The 18,057-nt window shown below is 41.5% G+C and overlaps 1 protein-coding gene and 1 pseudogene across 1 annotated transcript; both read left to right on the top strand.

Annotated features, from left to right (window-relative positions):
- Window positions 1-7,980: 7,980 nt before the first annotated feature.
- On the top strand, window positions 7,981-9,281 carry LOC146361479 (E3 ubiquitin/ISG15 ligase TRIM25-like; annotated as a pseudogene).
- Window positions 9,282-12,520: 3,239 nt separating this feature from the next.
- On the top strand, window positions 12,521-17,303 carry LOC146361480 (E3 ubiquitin-protein ligase TRIM21-like). The gene is made up of 2 exons (XM_084922168.1): window positions 12,521-12,792; window positions 14,198-17,303. The coding sequence occupies exons 1-2, from the start codon at window positions 12,664-12,666 to the stop codon at window positions 15,878-15,880; spliced, it is 1,812 nt and encodes a 603-aa protein (XP_084778294.1). The 5' UTR covers window positions 12,521-12,663; the 3' UTR covers window positions 15,881-17,303.
- The last annotated feature ends 754 nt before the right edge of the window (window positions 17,304-18,057 follow it).

Here is an 18,057-nt window from a genome sequence, read left to right on the forward strand (position 1 = left end):
AGTGACGGATATACCAGGGCTGTTGAAGTGAGACAACACACAAAATTCTTATATTAAGTTCAGTTCAGTTTTATTTATACAGGCACCAAATCACAACAACAGTCGCCTTAAGGTGCTTTAAACTATAAGGCAGACCGTACAATAATACATAGAGAGAAAAAATCCAACAATCATATGACCCCTTATGAGCATGACTTTGGATACAGTGGGAAGGAAAAACTCCCTTTTAACAGGAAAAAATCTCCAGCAGAACCAGGCTCAGAGAGGGGCGGCCATCTGCTGCGACTGGTTGGGGTGAGAGAAGGAAGACGGGATAAAAGACATGCCGTGGAAGAGAGACAGAGGTTAATAACATATGATTAAATGCAGAGGTTTATTAGCACATAGTGAGTAAGAAAGGTGACTGAACAAGAAATGCTCAATGCATCATGCACAGCAAAATCTCCAGTGTTAAATTAACACTAGAGAGTGTCTATATGGGTCCACACCTCTGAGTGTTAAATACAACACTGTTGAGTGTTAAATTAACACTTTTGACAGTGTTATATGTTTAAAAGTAACCTAGTCAGTTTTGAAGATTAACAATGGCTAACACTGAGCAGTGCTGATTTTCTAACACTGGAATATTTCTAACATTTTGAGTTATTTTCCAGTGTTAGAAAATCAGCACTGCTCAGTGTTAGCCATTGTTAATCTTCAAAACTGACTAGGTTACTTTTAAACATATAACACTGTCAAAAGTGTTAATTTAACACTCAACAGTGTTGTATTTAACACTCAGAGGTGTGGACCCATATAGACACTCTCTAGTGTTAATTTAACACTGGAGATTTTGCTGTGTGGGAATCCCCCAGCAGCCTACACCTGTTGCAGCATTACTAAGGGAGGATTCAGGGTCACCTGATCCAGCCCTAACTATATGATTTAGTAAAAAGGAAAGTTTTAAGCCTAATCTTAAAAGTAGAGATAGTGTCTGTCTCCCAAATCCCAACTAGAAGCTGGTTCCATAGAAGCTGGCCTGAAAACTGAAGGACCTGCCTCCCATTCTACTGTTAAATACTCTAGGAACAGCAAGTATGTCTGCGGTGCAAGAGCGAAGTGCTAGAGTTGTACTATAGCGTCATTAAGATAAGATGGGGCCTGATTATTTAAGACCTTGTATGTGAGGTGCTGGCTTTTGAATTAATTTTTGGATTTAACAGGGAGCCAATGAAGGGAAGCCAAAACAGGAGAAATATGCTCTCTTTCTAGTCCCTGTCAGTACTCTTGCTGCAGCATTTTGGATGACTTATTAGAGATAGGTTGATCATATGCATATGTAATGTAAGGTGTTATGATGACATCAAAGGAAGCTTCAACTAAACCAGATTTACGGTGCTGTGCAAAGGTTTTAGCCAAGTGTCGAAAAAATGCTGTAAACAAAGAATGCTTTCAAAAATTGAAGTCTTAATCATTTATTTTTATCAATCAACAAAATGCATTGCATGAACACAAGAGAAATCTAAATCAAATCAATATTTGGTGTGACCACCCTTTGCCTTCAGCACAGCATCAGCTCTTCTAGGTACACTTGCACACATATTTTAAGGAACTCGGCTGGAGAACTAATCCTTCTGTCTCTTCATGTAATCCCAAACACACTAGATGATGTTGAGATCAGGGCTCTGTGGGGGCCATACCATCACTTCCACTACTACTTGTTCTTCTTTAAGCTGAGGATAGTTCTTAATGATTTTGGATGTATGTTTGGGGCCGTTGTCCTGCTGCAGAACACATTTGGGGCCAATAAACAATGATTTATATTTCTGAAAGCATTCTTTGTTTACAGCCTTTTTTCCACACCTGCCTAAAACTTTTGCACAGTACTGTATATCATATCCTTGACTCAGCATAACACTACATGATGTCAGAGGACATCTGAAGATGGTGAAATTCCCATGTGCCGAAGCCTTTGATTTCTCAAGGCTGAAGCAGTGGCCTGTGTTGCTACGAAGTTCAGCCCAGTGGAAGGCGATGTTCGGGTCTCTACACTGCTATATTCACTCGGGAAAGAAGCAGAACAAGTGTTAAAGACCCTCACATTTGAAGAAGGGGAAGATGAAGGTGAGCATGAGACAACTATTTCATCCCCAAAGTGAACACAATACATGAAAGAGCTTGTTTTCATCAGCACACTCAAAGGTTGGGGAAAACCACAGAGAAATACATAAGAACACCCCACGTGTTAGCAGACACCTGTAATTTTGGCTGTGTTAAAGAAGAAAATACCCTTGAATGATTGGTCATTGGAATACTCAACAAAAAGATGTCAGACAAGCTGAAAAAGATGCCTGATTTAACCCTCAATAAAGCAGTGGAGCTTGTGAGACAGCGAGGGGCTAGTGCTTGTGCAAACCTAAGTTAAGTTGCTTACAAAATCCAGCTACACAGGGACAAGCAGAAGCACAGTAAAAGCCATGCAAACAAAGCACAGAACACAGGAGTCAAAGTGAAACAGTACCAAAATGTGAATAAATGTCACAAATGTACAAGATATAGTTGAGTACATCCAAAGAACGATAAACGTCAGGCCAGAAATGTGAAATGTAGTAGCTGTAAAAAAGCTGGGCCATTTCGCGTTTGCTTGTCGCTCCCGTGTGGTCAATAAAGCGTGTGCACCACACAAGAAAGTGAAAGTAATGCGACCTACTTTCTACGCGGAATCACAGATGGACTGTAAAACTACTAATACAAGGTCCTCAAATAATCTTTAAGATTGACTCAGAGATTGATAGTGTTATACCAACAGACAGCATCTGATAAACTTGCCTGTAAGCCAAAACTAAGAAATAAAAAACCAGTGAAGCAGTTATACAGCCTTGGAAGCAAACTGAACTGTGTAGGTAGTTTATTTTATAGCCACCACAATGAGGAAGGAGAAAAGAATGAGGTTTAAAGTCAACATGAATAAAGGCATTCACCTCTTAAGTCACAATGTTGCAGCTACCATGGGCCTGATGAAACTCATGGAAGAAATAGGAGCTTCAGAACAAATCTGTGAGGGGAGGTTGAAATCAAACCCATCAGGATCACGCTCCGAGAGCCTGCACTTCCTTACAGTGTTATGACTGCAAGGATAATGTCAGTATCCATGTTACCAAAAGTGAAGAAAGAACTGGATCATTTGGCAAACTGTGGTGTGATTCAACCAATTCCAGAGCCAACTGAGTGATGTGCTCCGATAAATTTCTGTTGGAAACAAGAAACAGATCAGAATCCGTGTTGATTTGTAAGAGCTGAATAAGGCACCATAAAAAGAAAAGTATGTTTTACCAACTTTTGATGACATTTTGCCTAAACTTGCAGGTGCCAAAATATTTTTTTTCTGTTAGATGCTGCAAGCAGGTTCTGGCCAATACCACTTTATATGGACAGCATCAAACTGACAACTTTTATAACCCCATTTGACAGATACTACTTCAGCAGGCTACCATTTGGTATTCCCAGCACCCCAGAAATCTTCCAGCGAGAGAGGACAGAACTCTTGAAAGGACGTGAAGGAGTAGCGGTCTATCCTGTCAATATACTGATATATGTGATATAAAGTGACCACAAGTGACTAATACCTCTTATAAACAGCAAGGATCTTCACTCAGTGCCACTGAAGTGCCAGAGACTGTTGTTGAGAATGAAGCGGTACAACCCCACGGCTGTCTACATACCAGGGAAGGACCTTGTAGCCGCTTCTGGGTGGTGTGAAAGGGTCTCTGCAACTACAACTCATGGAGGAAATTGAAGCATATGAAGATGCAACACAACGCTCTTGGCTCATTTCGACTACTACTGGATATTGTATTTGTTTTAAATGTTATATACTTATGTGGTACGTGTATTTTGACATTTGTTGCCATGATGCCGGGTCTCTCTTGGAAATTAGATTTTTAATCTCAATGAGATTTTACCTGGATACTGTAACTGTAAGAGAAAATGAAGCAATATTACACTAATAGACATTCTCTTATTGTGTCAAATGTTCTGGTGCTATATAATGACAGAATAGTTTTACCACAACAGCTTAGGACTGAGATTTGCAGCGCATTCTCGATGGCCATCCACGCTGCAAAGTCGACAGTCACACAAAAGTAAGGTGTTATGTTGACATTTTAAAAAGAAGACATATATCATATCCTTGACTCAGCATAACACTACAGTCCTGACACAAACTAATAACTTCTAAAACATCTGTAAAACGTCTTCCTGTTTCCTCCTGCTCTCCACCTGTGTGGGCGTGCTCTTCAGAGCTTCATCTTGTCTTCTTCTCAGCTAGGACACTCTGGGCAAGTTTTTGGTAATAAAGACGTTTCTTTTTTTCTCCATTTCTCACGCTAAGAGACAATGCTTTGTACTGAATCAGAAGAGCTGACTCCCATCGAGTGAGAGCCGGTGCCCCACTTGGTTTGTTGTGTTTCCACAGTATTTAACCGTCTTCCCAAATACATCGCACACAACATAATGTCTTGATCTGTGAACAAAGTCAAGATTGCGTGTTTTGTGGTCTAATGTTTTGTGCCTCGGATTTCTCATTGGCTCGAACTCTTGCAGAGCATAGCACACACATAAATGAGAGGTGATTGTAGTTCCTATTAACAGTGTATTACTGACTATCCCGCTAACTGGCGAGTTTGCTTTTGTTTGTAATTTACGATTAAAAATAAAAAAATTACAAATTAAAAAGTTTAATCAAATTGGATATTGATATTTTCATATGGGAATTGATCCTGCAACATGAAAGGCTGGTAATGGAAATATAGATATTTCAGGATCGCTCCTCACATCAGTGAGTACCCCTCAGTGAGTGAATGCGATGGTAGACAGCAGTGAGGAGGAGAGTGTGAGTGCGTTGCAAAATATGACTGACACCCGTAAATGAAGCAGCTTCTGACTGCAGTTAAAAGAAGAAGCAGATACTAACTGTCATGATCGGAGGCAATAAGACGCAGGGTTCTCAAGCATGAACCGCTTTTATTGAATTGTAGCAGCAGTGTACGTGGCTACATCAATTTCTGAAAAACATATACACACCAGTATTCTAGCGACCTCTAGTGGCTGCCCCCATGGTAGCCTTACTAGGACAACATAAACAGGTTTCGCAACACTAACTAAGAGGAGGAACCGCATCAGCCTATCCAAGCTGAGGCATTTGATTTTTCTGAATGTTAACCTGCACTGAGGACATACTGTTTGGCTACTGAGTTTGGTTCTGTTTTTGTTCTGTGGATTTGTTTACAGTGTTTGTTTTTGTGTTAAATTAGAATTCAAAGTTTGATTAAAATATTAACGAGCCCACTGAGCCCAGCCCATCAGTCTGAGGATGGTAGATGCTAGTCCGAATAGATTTAATGCCCAGTAATTCTTACAGCTCAAAGTGCGAGACATGAACGATGTGCCCTGGTTAGTCAGTATTTCTTTCGGAATACCGACCCGGGAGATGACCTGACGGCTAACCGCCGCGTTTACCCTATGCGTTTTGCCCCTAAATTTTAGCAGCAGCGACACTACCGGATTCTTGTGAATATCCCCGTGCACACATCTCACCTCCACCCACTCTGCTTCCAACAATGCCCCGGGACAAACCAGGCTCTGGTGCACCAGGGTCTGCGTGCAGCCCATGTCGACCAAGGCATGGCTTATACACCGTTGACACCTTACCGGTATGTGGTATGTCCCTCCTGAACCGGGGCGGGTGCTGGAGTGCCAGCGACCAGGAACACCTGCCCGACCTCCATAAGCAGACACTCCCGGCGCAGATGCCCTGGCCGCCCGCACTTCCAACACTCCGGCCCCGGCGTCTGCGCGGCTCCTCGTGGCTCCAGGGCAGCACCAGCCGCTGCTGGAGTCCCAGCTGGAAGCAGCGGTAGGAATGGGTTTCTGGAGCTCCACCTTGTGTTCCTTTCCGCCGCGGCCGCCATCCCCCCTCCAACCTGCCACCCCGGGCAGCCGCTATGACGGGCCCCGGCTGTTCTGCCGTGGCTCCTCCCGTGCAGGTCCCGGGACCGCTGCTAGGTGGTCCTCTGCCAGCGTGACCACCGCTGTCAGAGTCGCCGGGCGGTGGCAGCGGACCCAGTGAGCCGTAGCCTCCAGCAACCCCCCCAGGAACTGCTTGAGGACAACCAGATTGAGCAGCTGAGCTTCCTCCGGTGAAGTCCCGGCCGCACCCACCTAGCTGCTGCATCCTCCAGCTGACGAGCCTAAGCAAGAGGGCGCTCCCCTCCCATCATCCTGCTGGCTCGGAACCACCGCCGAGAGGCCCAAACAGTCCAGGCCCATTCATCCTCCGGCCATTGGCAGGCCAACGCCGTGGCCTGGAAAGCTTAGACCAGCAGGTCTTCCCCCTCCACCATCCAGTTTAACGGCCGCAGTCCCCAAGAGCTGCCCCGGGGCCGCGGTCTGCTGCTCCGATTGTTGGCGTAGCATCGCCAACTGCTGACCTTGAGTCGCAGCCTGCCGAGCCACCATCGCCGCCATGTCCTGCATGATCTGGCCCAGTATCTGTAGCGGTTGGGCAGGTGGCTGGGGCGCCGGAGGAGCAGGCGGGTTGGGCTGGAGATGCGACATTGCGGCCTGGGTTTCGGCACCACTGTGATGTCAGACCCCAACACATGCAAACAGACCGTGGGTATGGTGACAGCACACTTATTTTATTATCACTGTTGTTCACTGTGGTTTCAGCTTACTACACGGGACACAGACACTCCCGCTCAGCGGTCACTCCGCTCTCCCTCCTCGACTGTCACTGAAACATAAAAAGAGTCACAATCAGTCACTTGTCCCCAAAACCTGTTCAGCCCTTCCTCCATGCTGCCCCGGGAGCTCACCCATGCCACAAAGTTAAAGCTTGATCAGCTGTTTTTTGAATTTATTTAATATTACTTTCTAATATCAACTGATGTTTGCTGGAGCCACAGCTGTAAAAGCTGCTGGTCATGATATCGGTTTGGATATGTGGTGAGAGGGAAACATGAAGATGAAACCAGGAGATGTCCTTACTGAATCATCAGAGCTGAACAGGTGATGGAGAAACACATTTACCTTTTAGGTGACATGAATGAACTGAAGGGAAGTTATGAACTGTTTCTGAGAGACAAATAACACCAGCTGACAGGTGGTAACTGTGCAGGGGCGGGTCTAGCAAAGTTTTGCCAGGGGGCCAGGTAGGCATTAACAGGGAAAGGGGGGCACAAAGAAATATTTTTCTTTGTTATTCTCATTTAAAATGTCTAGCTTTTAATAAATAATTGTCTGAATCTTACAACCAAAGTGGTCATCTGATGTAAAATGTATAGAAATCATACATATATCCCAACAAGACAGTGTACATCACTGTCACAACAGCGTTTGTTTTCATTTAAAGGCTTTATGGCTTTTCCTTTAATACCTGGTGGGCCGGTTTCTAGGCATGCTAGGCGGATTTTTTGCCCCAGTCCAGCCCTGGTATTTCCACACACATTTCTACCCTGTGCTAAATAATTTTTTATAAAAATATGAACATTTACCTTCTTCTGATTTATTTTTAGTGCATATTTATGTCAAAAGTCACGTGAAAAAAAATATTATCACAAGCAAATATTTTTTTATGTCACCGGTACAGATATTCATTGTTACTCATGTAAATAAATTCTTTGTGCCTATTCTGGTTGTGTAAAGTTTAATGAGTCAACATTTTCATGGAGTTTGAAGTAAATTTTAATGCAAACCAATTAATAACTCAATAAAAACATGAGGCTGAAATTAAAAAAAAAATGGTTTTACAGCCTAATGTCACTGAAAAAAATAATCATAAACTGTGTGAAACTGAGTGTTTAGAGCTGTCTGAAGTCTGAACTTAGAGCGCACAAGGATCAGTTTCAAAAACACTGACCTCATTATTTGAAACTTTGGTCATGTTTAACATGAACATTCAAAATTGGAATTGTTAATAAAATCATTTTCTTTTCTTTCTCACTCAGAGTGCAGACATGTCTGCTGCCAGCTGTCTTCTATCTGAAGATCAGTTTCTGTGCTCCATCTGTCTGGATGTCTTCACTGATCCAGTCTCCACACCATGTGGACACAACTTCTGCAAAAACTGCATCACTCAACACTGGAATATCAGTGAGAGGTGTCAGTGTCCCGTGTGTAAAAAGGTCTTTCAGACCAGACCTGAGCTGCACATCAACACTTTCATCTCTGACATGGTTTCTCAGTTCAGACATGAAACTCAGCAGAAAGTCAGCAGCAGCAGCTCAGAGCAACAAGCTGCCAAACCAGGAGAAGTTCCCTGTGACATCTGCACTGGAACCAAACTGAAGGCTATGAAGTCCTGCCTGGTGTGTCTGGCCTCCTACTGTCAGACTCACCTGGAGCCTCATCTGACAATGAAAGGTTTGAAAAGACATCAGCTGATCGATCCTGAGGAGAACCTGGAAGGCAGGATGTGTATGAAGCATGATAATCCTCTGGAATTGTATTGTAAGACTGATCAGACTGCATGCTCTGCTGTGTTTTTGACCACAAGACTCATGAGTCTGTTCCTCTGAGAGAAGAATATGAAGGAAAGAAGGCAGAACTGGTCAAGACTGAGACTGAAATTCAACAGATGATCATAAAGAGACTACTTAAGATTCAAAAGATCAAAGAGTCAGTAAAGATGAGTAAAGATGCTGCAGACAGAGAGAAAGCAGAAGGTGTTCAGGTCTTCACTGCTCTGAAGGAGTCTGTTGACAGACGTCTGAATGAGCTCATAAAGGAGATTGAAGAGAAACAGGAAACAACAGAGAAACAGGCTGAAGGTTTCATCACAGATCTGGAACAGGAAATCTCTGAGCTGATGAAGAGAATTTCTGAGGTGGAGCAGCTCTCACGCTCTAAAGATCACCTCCACCTCCTCCAAAGCTTCTCATCCCTGAAAGCTGCTCCAACCACCAAAGACTGGACAGAGGTCAGTATCCATCCACCATCATATGAGGGGACTGTGGTGAGAGCTGTGGATCAGCTGAAGGAGACTCTCAGTAAAGACATGAAGAAGCTGTTTGAGGCTGAACTGAAGAGGGTCCAGCAGTATGCAGTGGATGTGACTCTTGATCCTGATACAGCACATCCTAATCTCATCCTGTCTGATGATGGAAAACAAGTACACTGTTGTGAAGAGGAGAATGATCATCCAGACAACCTCGGGAGATTTTCTGAATTTCCCATTGTTTCAGGAAAGCGGAGTTTGTCATCACTCAGATTTTTATTTTGAGGTTCAAGTAAAAGAAAAGTGAAAGAAAAGAGAGACGAAAGAGAGAAGACAAAGAACTGAGCAAATCGAACCTGCTAATGAAGACCATGAGATGCTGTCAGAAGCTGCAGAAGAAACCAGTAATCTGTTTTTAAGTTGATTTCTTTTGAAAAAAAACTCATGTTCAAGAAAATGATTCATGTGAGGACGTCCAGTCTGAGAACAAAGAAACTCTCCTTTTAATTTATTTTACTATTTAAAGGCACAGATTTTAAATAATATTCTTTTAACAGATATGAGTTTAAATGTTAATATTTTATTATTTTAATTCACCTGGTGTTAAATATCAACAATAATATGGACAAATAGTTGTTGTGTTAACATGTACAGCACACTTATTCAGAATTAAATGAATAAAGATCTGAACTTTTTGGTTTCTTTGATGATCATCAGCTGCTGAGTTTCAGTCTTATCGCTGAGGTGATCACAGAATGAGTCAATGTAAACCTTTAGAAAGACAACATTTGCATCAATAATATTATTAACCTCCTAGAACCTGGTGTCCACATACTTGGACATCAGATTTTGGTTTGTCTAGACCAGGGATCTCGAACTCCAGGCCTCTGGAGAACTTCAAGACATGTTGAGGGGGTAATTTAGCCATTTAAATCAGCTGTGTTGGATCAAGGACACATCTAAAACCTGCAGGGACACCGGCTCTTGAGGCCTGGAGTTCGAGACGGCTGGTCTAGACCACAATACATTTTACATACATAGGTGTAAACATGTTCCTACATTTGAAGTAGCAGTTTTGGGGTGAAATGTTTCGTGTTTCATGCAAAGTTTAGAAATCTTTTTTTTTTTTTTTTTTTTTTACTTTGTTACAGACATACGTCTTCCTGCAACTGTTAGCAGCACTTCAAATGAGCCATATTGCTCAAAGGGGCACAATTGTTGTTTCTCATTTTGTTTTTTGAACTCAAGAAAAATGCTGCTGTGTTCAGACACCAAATAAAGAGTTTTGCACATCACTACTCAGTTGTGACTTAGTGTTCTATCGAGATTGAAAACAAATGTCCTCATATGTGGATATCATTTTTCTCAGAAACTACATCAGGTAAAAAGATAATTCTTTGTTTTTACATTCATCAGGTCCCAATCAGCCCAAGAGAAATTAAAAATGCATACCATGAAAGAGTTTGGGCCTTAGAAGGTTAATATTATCATAAAAGTCATAAATACATTTGTAAGATGATGTTTTTGTTTGATTATATGGAGCAGAGATATTTGATCAGAAAGCAATGACACAGCCCACTAACACCTTGGACTCCCCATCTCCTTCCCTGTGACTCGATCATGGTGGACATGTAAAGTTGTGGTTGGGGTCCTTAAACATTTAGCTTAGTGATTATTCAGCTCATCAGAGATGCTTCAGTGTTTCACTCTGAGAGTTTTTCTTTATTTCAGCTTCACATGTTGGCCTGATTTTGTTGTTGTTTTCTCTGCTCCTCTTTTCTGGCTCTTTAAATAAAAATCACAATTGATCTATTTGTGAGGCTGCTGGAGCTCAGACTCATTTTCTCCCCACAGGACAAGTCAGTCGTGGATCCCTCAGCTCTGGTGTCAGGCTGTTCACCTTTGGGTGTGAACATCTGCACACAGCTGCACATGAAGCCTGAGCCTTGGGAGTTACTTGAAGCATAACTGGTGTAAGGATGAGTGAGATCTGCTTCACAGCTGTTTGTTTCAGTGACTTTGTACCGTAAGGTGTTTGTAAAGTGACACTGGATCCTCATTGGTCCAGCAAACACCTCCTTCATGGTGTCAAAGCTTCTCTAAGCTAACATGAAGGTCAATAAAACTCTGAGCAGCTGAAATGCTTTGTACCTCCTCCACCCTCATTCATGTTACCTGGAAATCAGACTCAGCACTCCACGCTGAGGGATGTCTCAGTTCCTATTACATGTTTAAATTTTAACTCGATAATAGTAACTTCTAAAGTTATTTATTGTATTTCATAGTAAAATTCATATATATGTCAGACTGTGCACTGCCTAAATATTAAAGTCAGGTGTGTTCGTCTGTGTTTCACAGAATGATGCTGAAATAAACAATCTGAATTATTTACTTTAAACAGCAGGATTAAAACCATGATGCTGATGAAGCAGTCACATGCACGACTACATGTCAACGTGTTGATGGGTTAATTTATCAAATTTTAATCTTTTCTCATGCTGGTCTCAGAGTGTCTGCTTCTATTGTGGCACAAAAGCTCCTTTTAAACTGTGTCAGTCTTCAGCGTCAGAGTCCAGAAGTGAAACTGAAGGTGAAAGATGCAAGATGTGTTTCTCTTTTTTCAACTGAATCTGAATTAAACTGAATTTTTGTATTGATTATGTTTTCAACATCATCGTTTTATATCTCTAAGACAGAAAAAAAACAATCAGCTTTGCACCAAAGCTGTTGTCTGTGGATCAAAGTTTTCTCGGGAGTCTACTTAAGAGGAATAGTTAATTTTTAAATGTTAGGATTTACTGCTGTTTCAATGTGAAATTATTTCACATTAAATGTTGAAGTTGAATGTTAGAGCTGGACAAACAGCGCTGCGTTGAAGGAGGATTTATTATGACACGTTTGATTGGATCTCCTGAGTCTGAAGAGGAAATCATGAGACTGCACTGACAGTAGTACATAAAAAAAATACAGTAACAGCTTCAGAGTGTACATGACCACAGTGGCTCACTGATTTTAACACTAATGCATGAAAAACGACCACAGTATATCCAGGATCTCTTCTTCTTATGTGGTTTTTACATCCCCTGACGTATTAAATCAAGGCTCAGATTTATCCATCAGGAAATCCTGTAATAGTCCAAAACAAAGATTTATAACTAACATTTAGTTTCTACGGTAACTTTTTCCAGCGAGCTGTAACTTATCTACACAGCACGTATCTGTCACTGGTAGCTTCATCCTAACAATGATACCTGCAGTATGTTTGCTGCTGTCTGAGCTGATTCTCAGCATAACAACATACAGAACATACAACAGAGCAACATCACAGGACAGGAGTCACTGCGTCATTAGTTCAAACCAAACATCTGGAGTCGCAACTGCATGATTTTCTTCTACTTTGGTTCTAATCACACTGATGGGCTTGGGTCCGTCTGCTTCTTTGATGTTTCAGCGTCTGAGACCTTTTCTTTACTCTTCACTGCTTCTTCCGGTTTTCTCCTGCTCTCCACCTATGTGGGCGTGGTCTTCGGAGCGTCCTATTGTCTTTTCTTTTCTTGGCAATGAAGACGTTGCTTTTTTCTCAATTTCTTAAAAGATACAATAATAGTTGACTGAACACGAACTGTGATCACGTCCATCAATACGCATCCACGCACTGCTGAGCCACCGCCTCTCAGAGGCGGAGCAACATGCTTCAGCGTCAGAGTCCAGAAGTGAAACTCACAGTAAAGACAGCAAAACTTGTTTCTCTTCACAGGAGCGTCAAACTGAGCTCTACAGCCTTTCTGAGCAGCACAGCAGAGCGTCTTCCAACACGGGTAAGTACAGATCATCACGATCACACTGTTTTAAAGTCCACATGTTAAGCCTCCTCTTTGTAACCTGCAAATACGGTGCAGTTCACCTGTTGGTTGGGGGTATTTCCACACACGTCTCTACATTTCTCTCCTCTTATAAATTCTTTTTTATAAAATTATGCAAATTCACCCTGTTCTGATTTTTAGCGCAGTGCAAACAAATGGTAAACTTTCACTTTCAGTAGTCCTGATCTGCAGAGATGATGCTGCGTCATCTCTGCTGTTGCAGATTAGATGTGGGGACGATCCGGAGCTGTGGAAGCAAATTTATGTCAAAACTCACGCGACAAAAACATAATCATTAGCAAATAATTTCATGTCAAAGGTGTTTTAGATTTAATGATGTTTCACATTAACTGGTGTTGTTCAAACAGATGTGTCGCAGATTCGCTTTTCCGGAGCCGCTACAGACAAAGCAGGAAATAAACACTGAAAAGGATGTCAGTGACAGTTAGTTCAAACCCAGTCTGTCATTGTTGTTGCTCTTGACCAAAAAAACATTTAACATGCCCTTAAGTTTATCTGGTAATAATCCCGTGCACGAGGCGACTGTGAAAACTGCAAACAAAACCAAACCGATGCTGTTCAGAATACCATGAAAGTTACCAAGAATCTTGTTGTTTTTGTTATAAGTTTTACCATATTTTATTACTCCCATGTGATTTCCTCGTTGTTGCCTGTCTGCACTCAAATGGGGTCCAGTCCACTAATGCCACCTGTGTCCAAGTGCCATAGCCTACAATCAGATTAACTTGTGATACATCTGCATCTGACTCTATCAACACATTGAGTAGAAGCTGATTGCACTCACACTTGAAGCATTTAAATCGACCCACAAACATCATGTTCAAAGATGGATTGTTAAGACTGAAATCAGTCATTAAGCAAACAACAACAACAAGGATCATTTATTTCTTTTTATTTAAAATGTGTAACATCTGTAATCGCTTTCTGCACAAGGGAAGTCCACGTGGTTTCACTTTCCACAGCAGGTCCATTCAATCATTCCATTAAAAGACGCAACAAATGAAAAACTTCATAACGAGGATCAGGAAAGGAAGTGTGCGTCAGGACCTGGCAATTATAATTTGGCCAAAATACCTTCACCCATGAAATATAATTATTTGCCTGTATTCATTTTTTTTCTCGCATGCATGATGAGGCTAACTAATAATAAAAAAGGATTAATTAAAAAAGTTAGTATTTTAAAAAAGGCTTTACAGCCTAATGTCATTGAAAAAAATTATAATAAACTGTGTTTAGAGCTGTAAGAACTTTGACCTCAGTATTTGAAACTTGGGTCATGTTTAACCTAAACATCCACCAGTGGAATTAATAAAATAATTTTCTCTTCTTTCTCACTCAGAGTGCAGACATGTCTGCTGCCAGCTGTCTTCTATCTGAAGATCAGTTTCTGTGCTCCATCTGTCTGGATGTCTTCACTGATCCAGTCTCCACACCATGTGGACACAACTTCTGCAAAAACTGCATCAGTCAAAACTGGGATATCAGCTACAGGTGTCAGTGTCCCATGTGTAAAAAGGTGTTCAGGATGAGACCTGAGCTGCACATCAACACTTTCATCTCTGAGATGGTTTCTCAGTTCAGACATGAAGCTCAGCAGAAAGTCAGCAGCTGCAGCTCAGAGCAACAAGCTGCCAAACCAGGAGAAGTTCCCTGTGACATCTGCACTGGAACCAAACTGAAGGCCCTGAAGTCCTGCCTGGTATGTCTGGTCTCCTACTGTCAGACTCACCTGGAGCCTCATCTGACAGCTTCACGGCTGAAAAGACATCAACTGATTGATCCTGAGGAGAACCTGGAAAGCAGGATGTGTATGAAGCACGATAAACCTCTGGAGCTGTTCTGTAAGAACGATCAGACATGTGTCTGCATGCTCTGCTGTGTTTTTGACCACAAGACTCATGAGTTTGTTCCTCTGAGAGAAGAATATGAAGGAAAGAAGGCAGAACTGGGGGAGACTGAGGCTGAAATTCAACAGATGATCCAGAAGAGACGACTGAAGATTCAGGAGATCAAAGAGTCAGTGAAGATGAGTAAAGATGCTGCAGACAGAAAGAAAGCAAAAGGTGTTCAGGTCTTCACTGCTCTGAAGGAGTCTGTTGACAGACGTCTGAACGAGCTCATAAAGGAGATTGAAGAGAAACAGGAAACAACAGAGAAACAGGATGAAGGTTTCATCAAAGATCTGGAACAGGAAATCTCTGAGCTGATGAAGAGAAGCTCTGAGGTGGAGCAGCTCTCACGCTCTAAAGATCACCTCCACCTCCTCCAAAGCTTCTCCTCTCTCAAAGCTGCTCTAACCACCAAGGACTGGACAGAGGTCAGTATCCATCCACCATCATATGAGGGGACTGTGGTGAGAGCTGTGGATCAGCTGAAGGAAACACTCAATGAAGAGTTTGAAGAATTGTTTGAGGCTGAGCTGAAGAGGGTCCAGCAGTATGCAGTGGATGTGAGTCTTGATCCTGATACAGCACATCCTGAACTCGTTGTGTGTGACGATGGAAAACAAGTACAACGTAGTGACAATAGGAAGAAATGTCCACACAACCCAAAGAGATTTTCGAAGTTTGTTTGTGTTTTAGGAAAGCAGAGTTTCTCTTCAGGCAGATTTTACTTTGAGGTTCAGGTTAAATACATGACCAAATGGATATTAGGAGTGGTCAGAGAGTCAGTCAACAGGAAGGAAGCCATCACACCGAGTCCTGATGAAGGTTACTGGACTGTAGCGGAACATAAAAACATTTGTGTAGCTCTTGATAAACCTCAAGTCTGTCTTTCTCTTCAGTCTGTTCCTGAGAAGGTGGGGGTGTTTGTGGATTATGAGGAGGGTCTGGTCTCCTTCCATGATGTAGATCATGCAACTCTTATCTACTCCTTTACTGGCTGCTCCTTTATGGAAAAACTCTGCCCACTCTTCTATCCCGGTGTTAATGATGATGGTAAAAACTCTGGACGTCTGATCATCTGTCCTGTGATGGTGGGTGATGGCATCAGTGATTATGACAAGGATGATGATAACTGATCATCAGTCAGTCAGTCTGATCTTTTTTCATGAAGAGATTGCATCAATTAAAGATTAATCGTAACATTAAACCAACACAGAGAAGAAGTCCTAAGAACAGAACTGAGCAACTCAAACCTGCTGATGAAAACCATGATATTCAGTCAGAACCGGCAGGTCAAGTCAGCACGCTGAACTTTAATTGGTTTGTTTGTTTTACTGTTTTCAACCTGATAACAGTAAAACCAATTTGTTGAATTTCAGTTTGAAAAAGACCTTTCCTTAATTTTCTTCCAGCGTTTTAAGGCACAGATGTTGTTAAATATCAAAAACAGGATTCAGAAACTGTTCTGCTGTTTTAACGTGTGCTCTTGTACATAAAAAAAATAATAAAAATCTGAACTTTTGTTTTCTCCTTTCATGTTTTTTGATGATAATCAGCTGCTGAACTCTAGTCTTCTTCCCTGTAATGTGGCAGCAGCATATGAGGTGAACAGTTTGGGAACAGGTTCGTGTCTCTGTTCTCATGGATTAAATTATCCATTTGAGGAAATTTCATTCTGAGAATGCCAAAACTCTCCTCTTCTTTCAGTCTTTACAAGCGCAAACATTCAAACATATACTGTTCACAAATATGAGTACAAATGTTAATATTTAATTATTTTCAGGCCTGCAGTCAAACAGATTCATGTCTTTGTTCTCCTCATCAAATTCCAAATCATCATTAATGAAGCAGATTTAAACGTTACATTTAAATGGGAAAAAAATAGCTTCTAACTGTTAGTTCAGGTTTTATCAGGTGGCACCAACACATTCGTCTGAAACACATTGACGTGTTTATGATTTGTTCCTGTAAATCTGTATTTCTTATTGATGCTCAGATCAGACAAGCCCTACAGGACAGCTTTCTGTATTTCATCCAATATTTCAATAAAATTGATCTCTGTTCATTTTAAAGTGGTAATGTTTGGAAAGTTTGAGATATTTCCTAATGTTGATGAACAGTTTGAGTCTTGAAGACATAAAACTATTGTAGTCATAAACTGTAATGAATGTTTAATGGCAGCAGAATCAGATGTGTAAAAACTAAGATGTACTGTTCATCTGAAAACATCTCAGGCTGTTCTTCATCTGTTTTGTGACACGATCATTAAATAAGACTTTATACTGTCTGCTCTGTTTCAAGGAAGATAAATAAAGACTCGTCTTTCACTTTGGGCTGCTGGTTTCAGATTTTTAAAATCTGCTACTGTGATGCTACTTTCCAGAAATCTGATTAGTGAGTTGGTCTGGTTTCTGCTCTGGAGCAGGTTAGGTCCACCGTATAGGGATTATATCTGAATTTAGGGTAAATGGAGAAAAATCCCACACTTCTGATATGTTTTTACAATATTTTTTATTAACTCCAGTTGTGATTTATTGTCAAGAAGTGTCGGTAAACTAATGAATGTACTAACCAATCAAAAAAAATTTATTCAAGTCCAGTTTAGTTGACTGTCTTCATTAGAATAAATGTGCATTGAGTCTCAGTCACTGAATAAGGTGACTCCCTTTAACGTAAAAGCTTAATAAAGTTTAAAATGCAGAGGGAAGCCTGGTGTCGGCGTGCTGATGCCGCTCCCGATCATTTTTTTCTGACCTGGTGAAAAACCAAAACGAATGGCTTGAGACAGACTTCTTCAATTCAATCAACTTCTTTATTTCAACCCCTGCGCAGGAGGGAATCAGCTCAGCATAAAGCCTCTTGCAGATTCAAAGGGCAGTCCTTTGAACTGTTACATTTATATTATTCCAAAGTTCCTTATTTACCTCCCACCTTTCCTGTTATTCTGATATCACGTTCGCCTATACGTCATACACAGTTTTGATCAAAACAACTTCTTCCTCATCTGTCGTCTTCTACCTTTCCTTTTAAGGTCTTGCATCTTTAACCCCTTTCTTAAATGCATGTCTTAATTGTTTATGTGTGTGTGTGATGTACATGTCTGATCTGCAATGTGTGTGTGTGTGCGGGTCATGTCAAGTGTCATGAGTGTGCGCTTTGTAGGTGTTAAGTGTGTTGCGCCCGGGGTTTACGCTCTCCTCCTTAGTTCTGCTTTTCTAGTCTATACTTATCCAAGGTGTTAACGCTGCCCTTTGTCTCCCCCCCCCCCGTTATCTACTGTAACTTCTATACTATTTCTGAGTATCTCGCCTAT

Source organism: Perissodus microlepis, chromosome 23 (assembly GCF_051167445.1).
Source record: "Perissodus microlepis isolate ML-2025 ecotype Zambia chromosome 23, ASM5116744v1, whole genome shotgun sequence".
NCBI classification, from domain to species: domain Eukaryota; kingdom Metazoa; phylum Chordata; class Actinopteri; order Cichliformes; family Cichlidae; genus Perissodus; species Perissodus microlepis.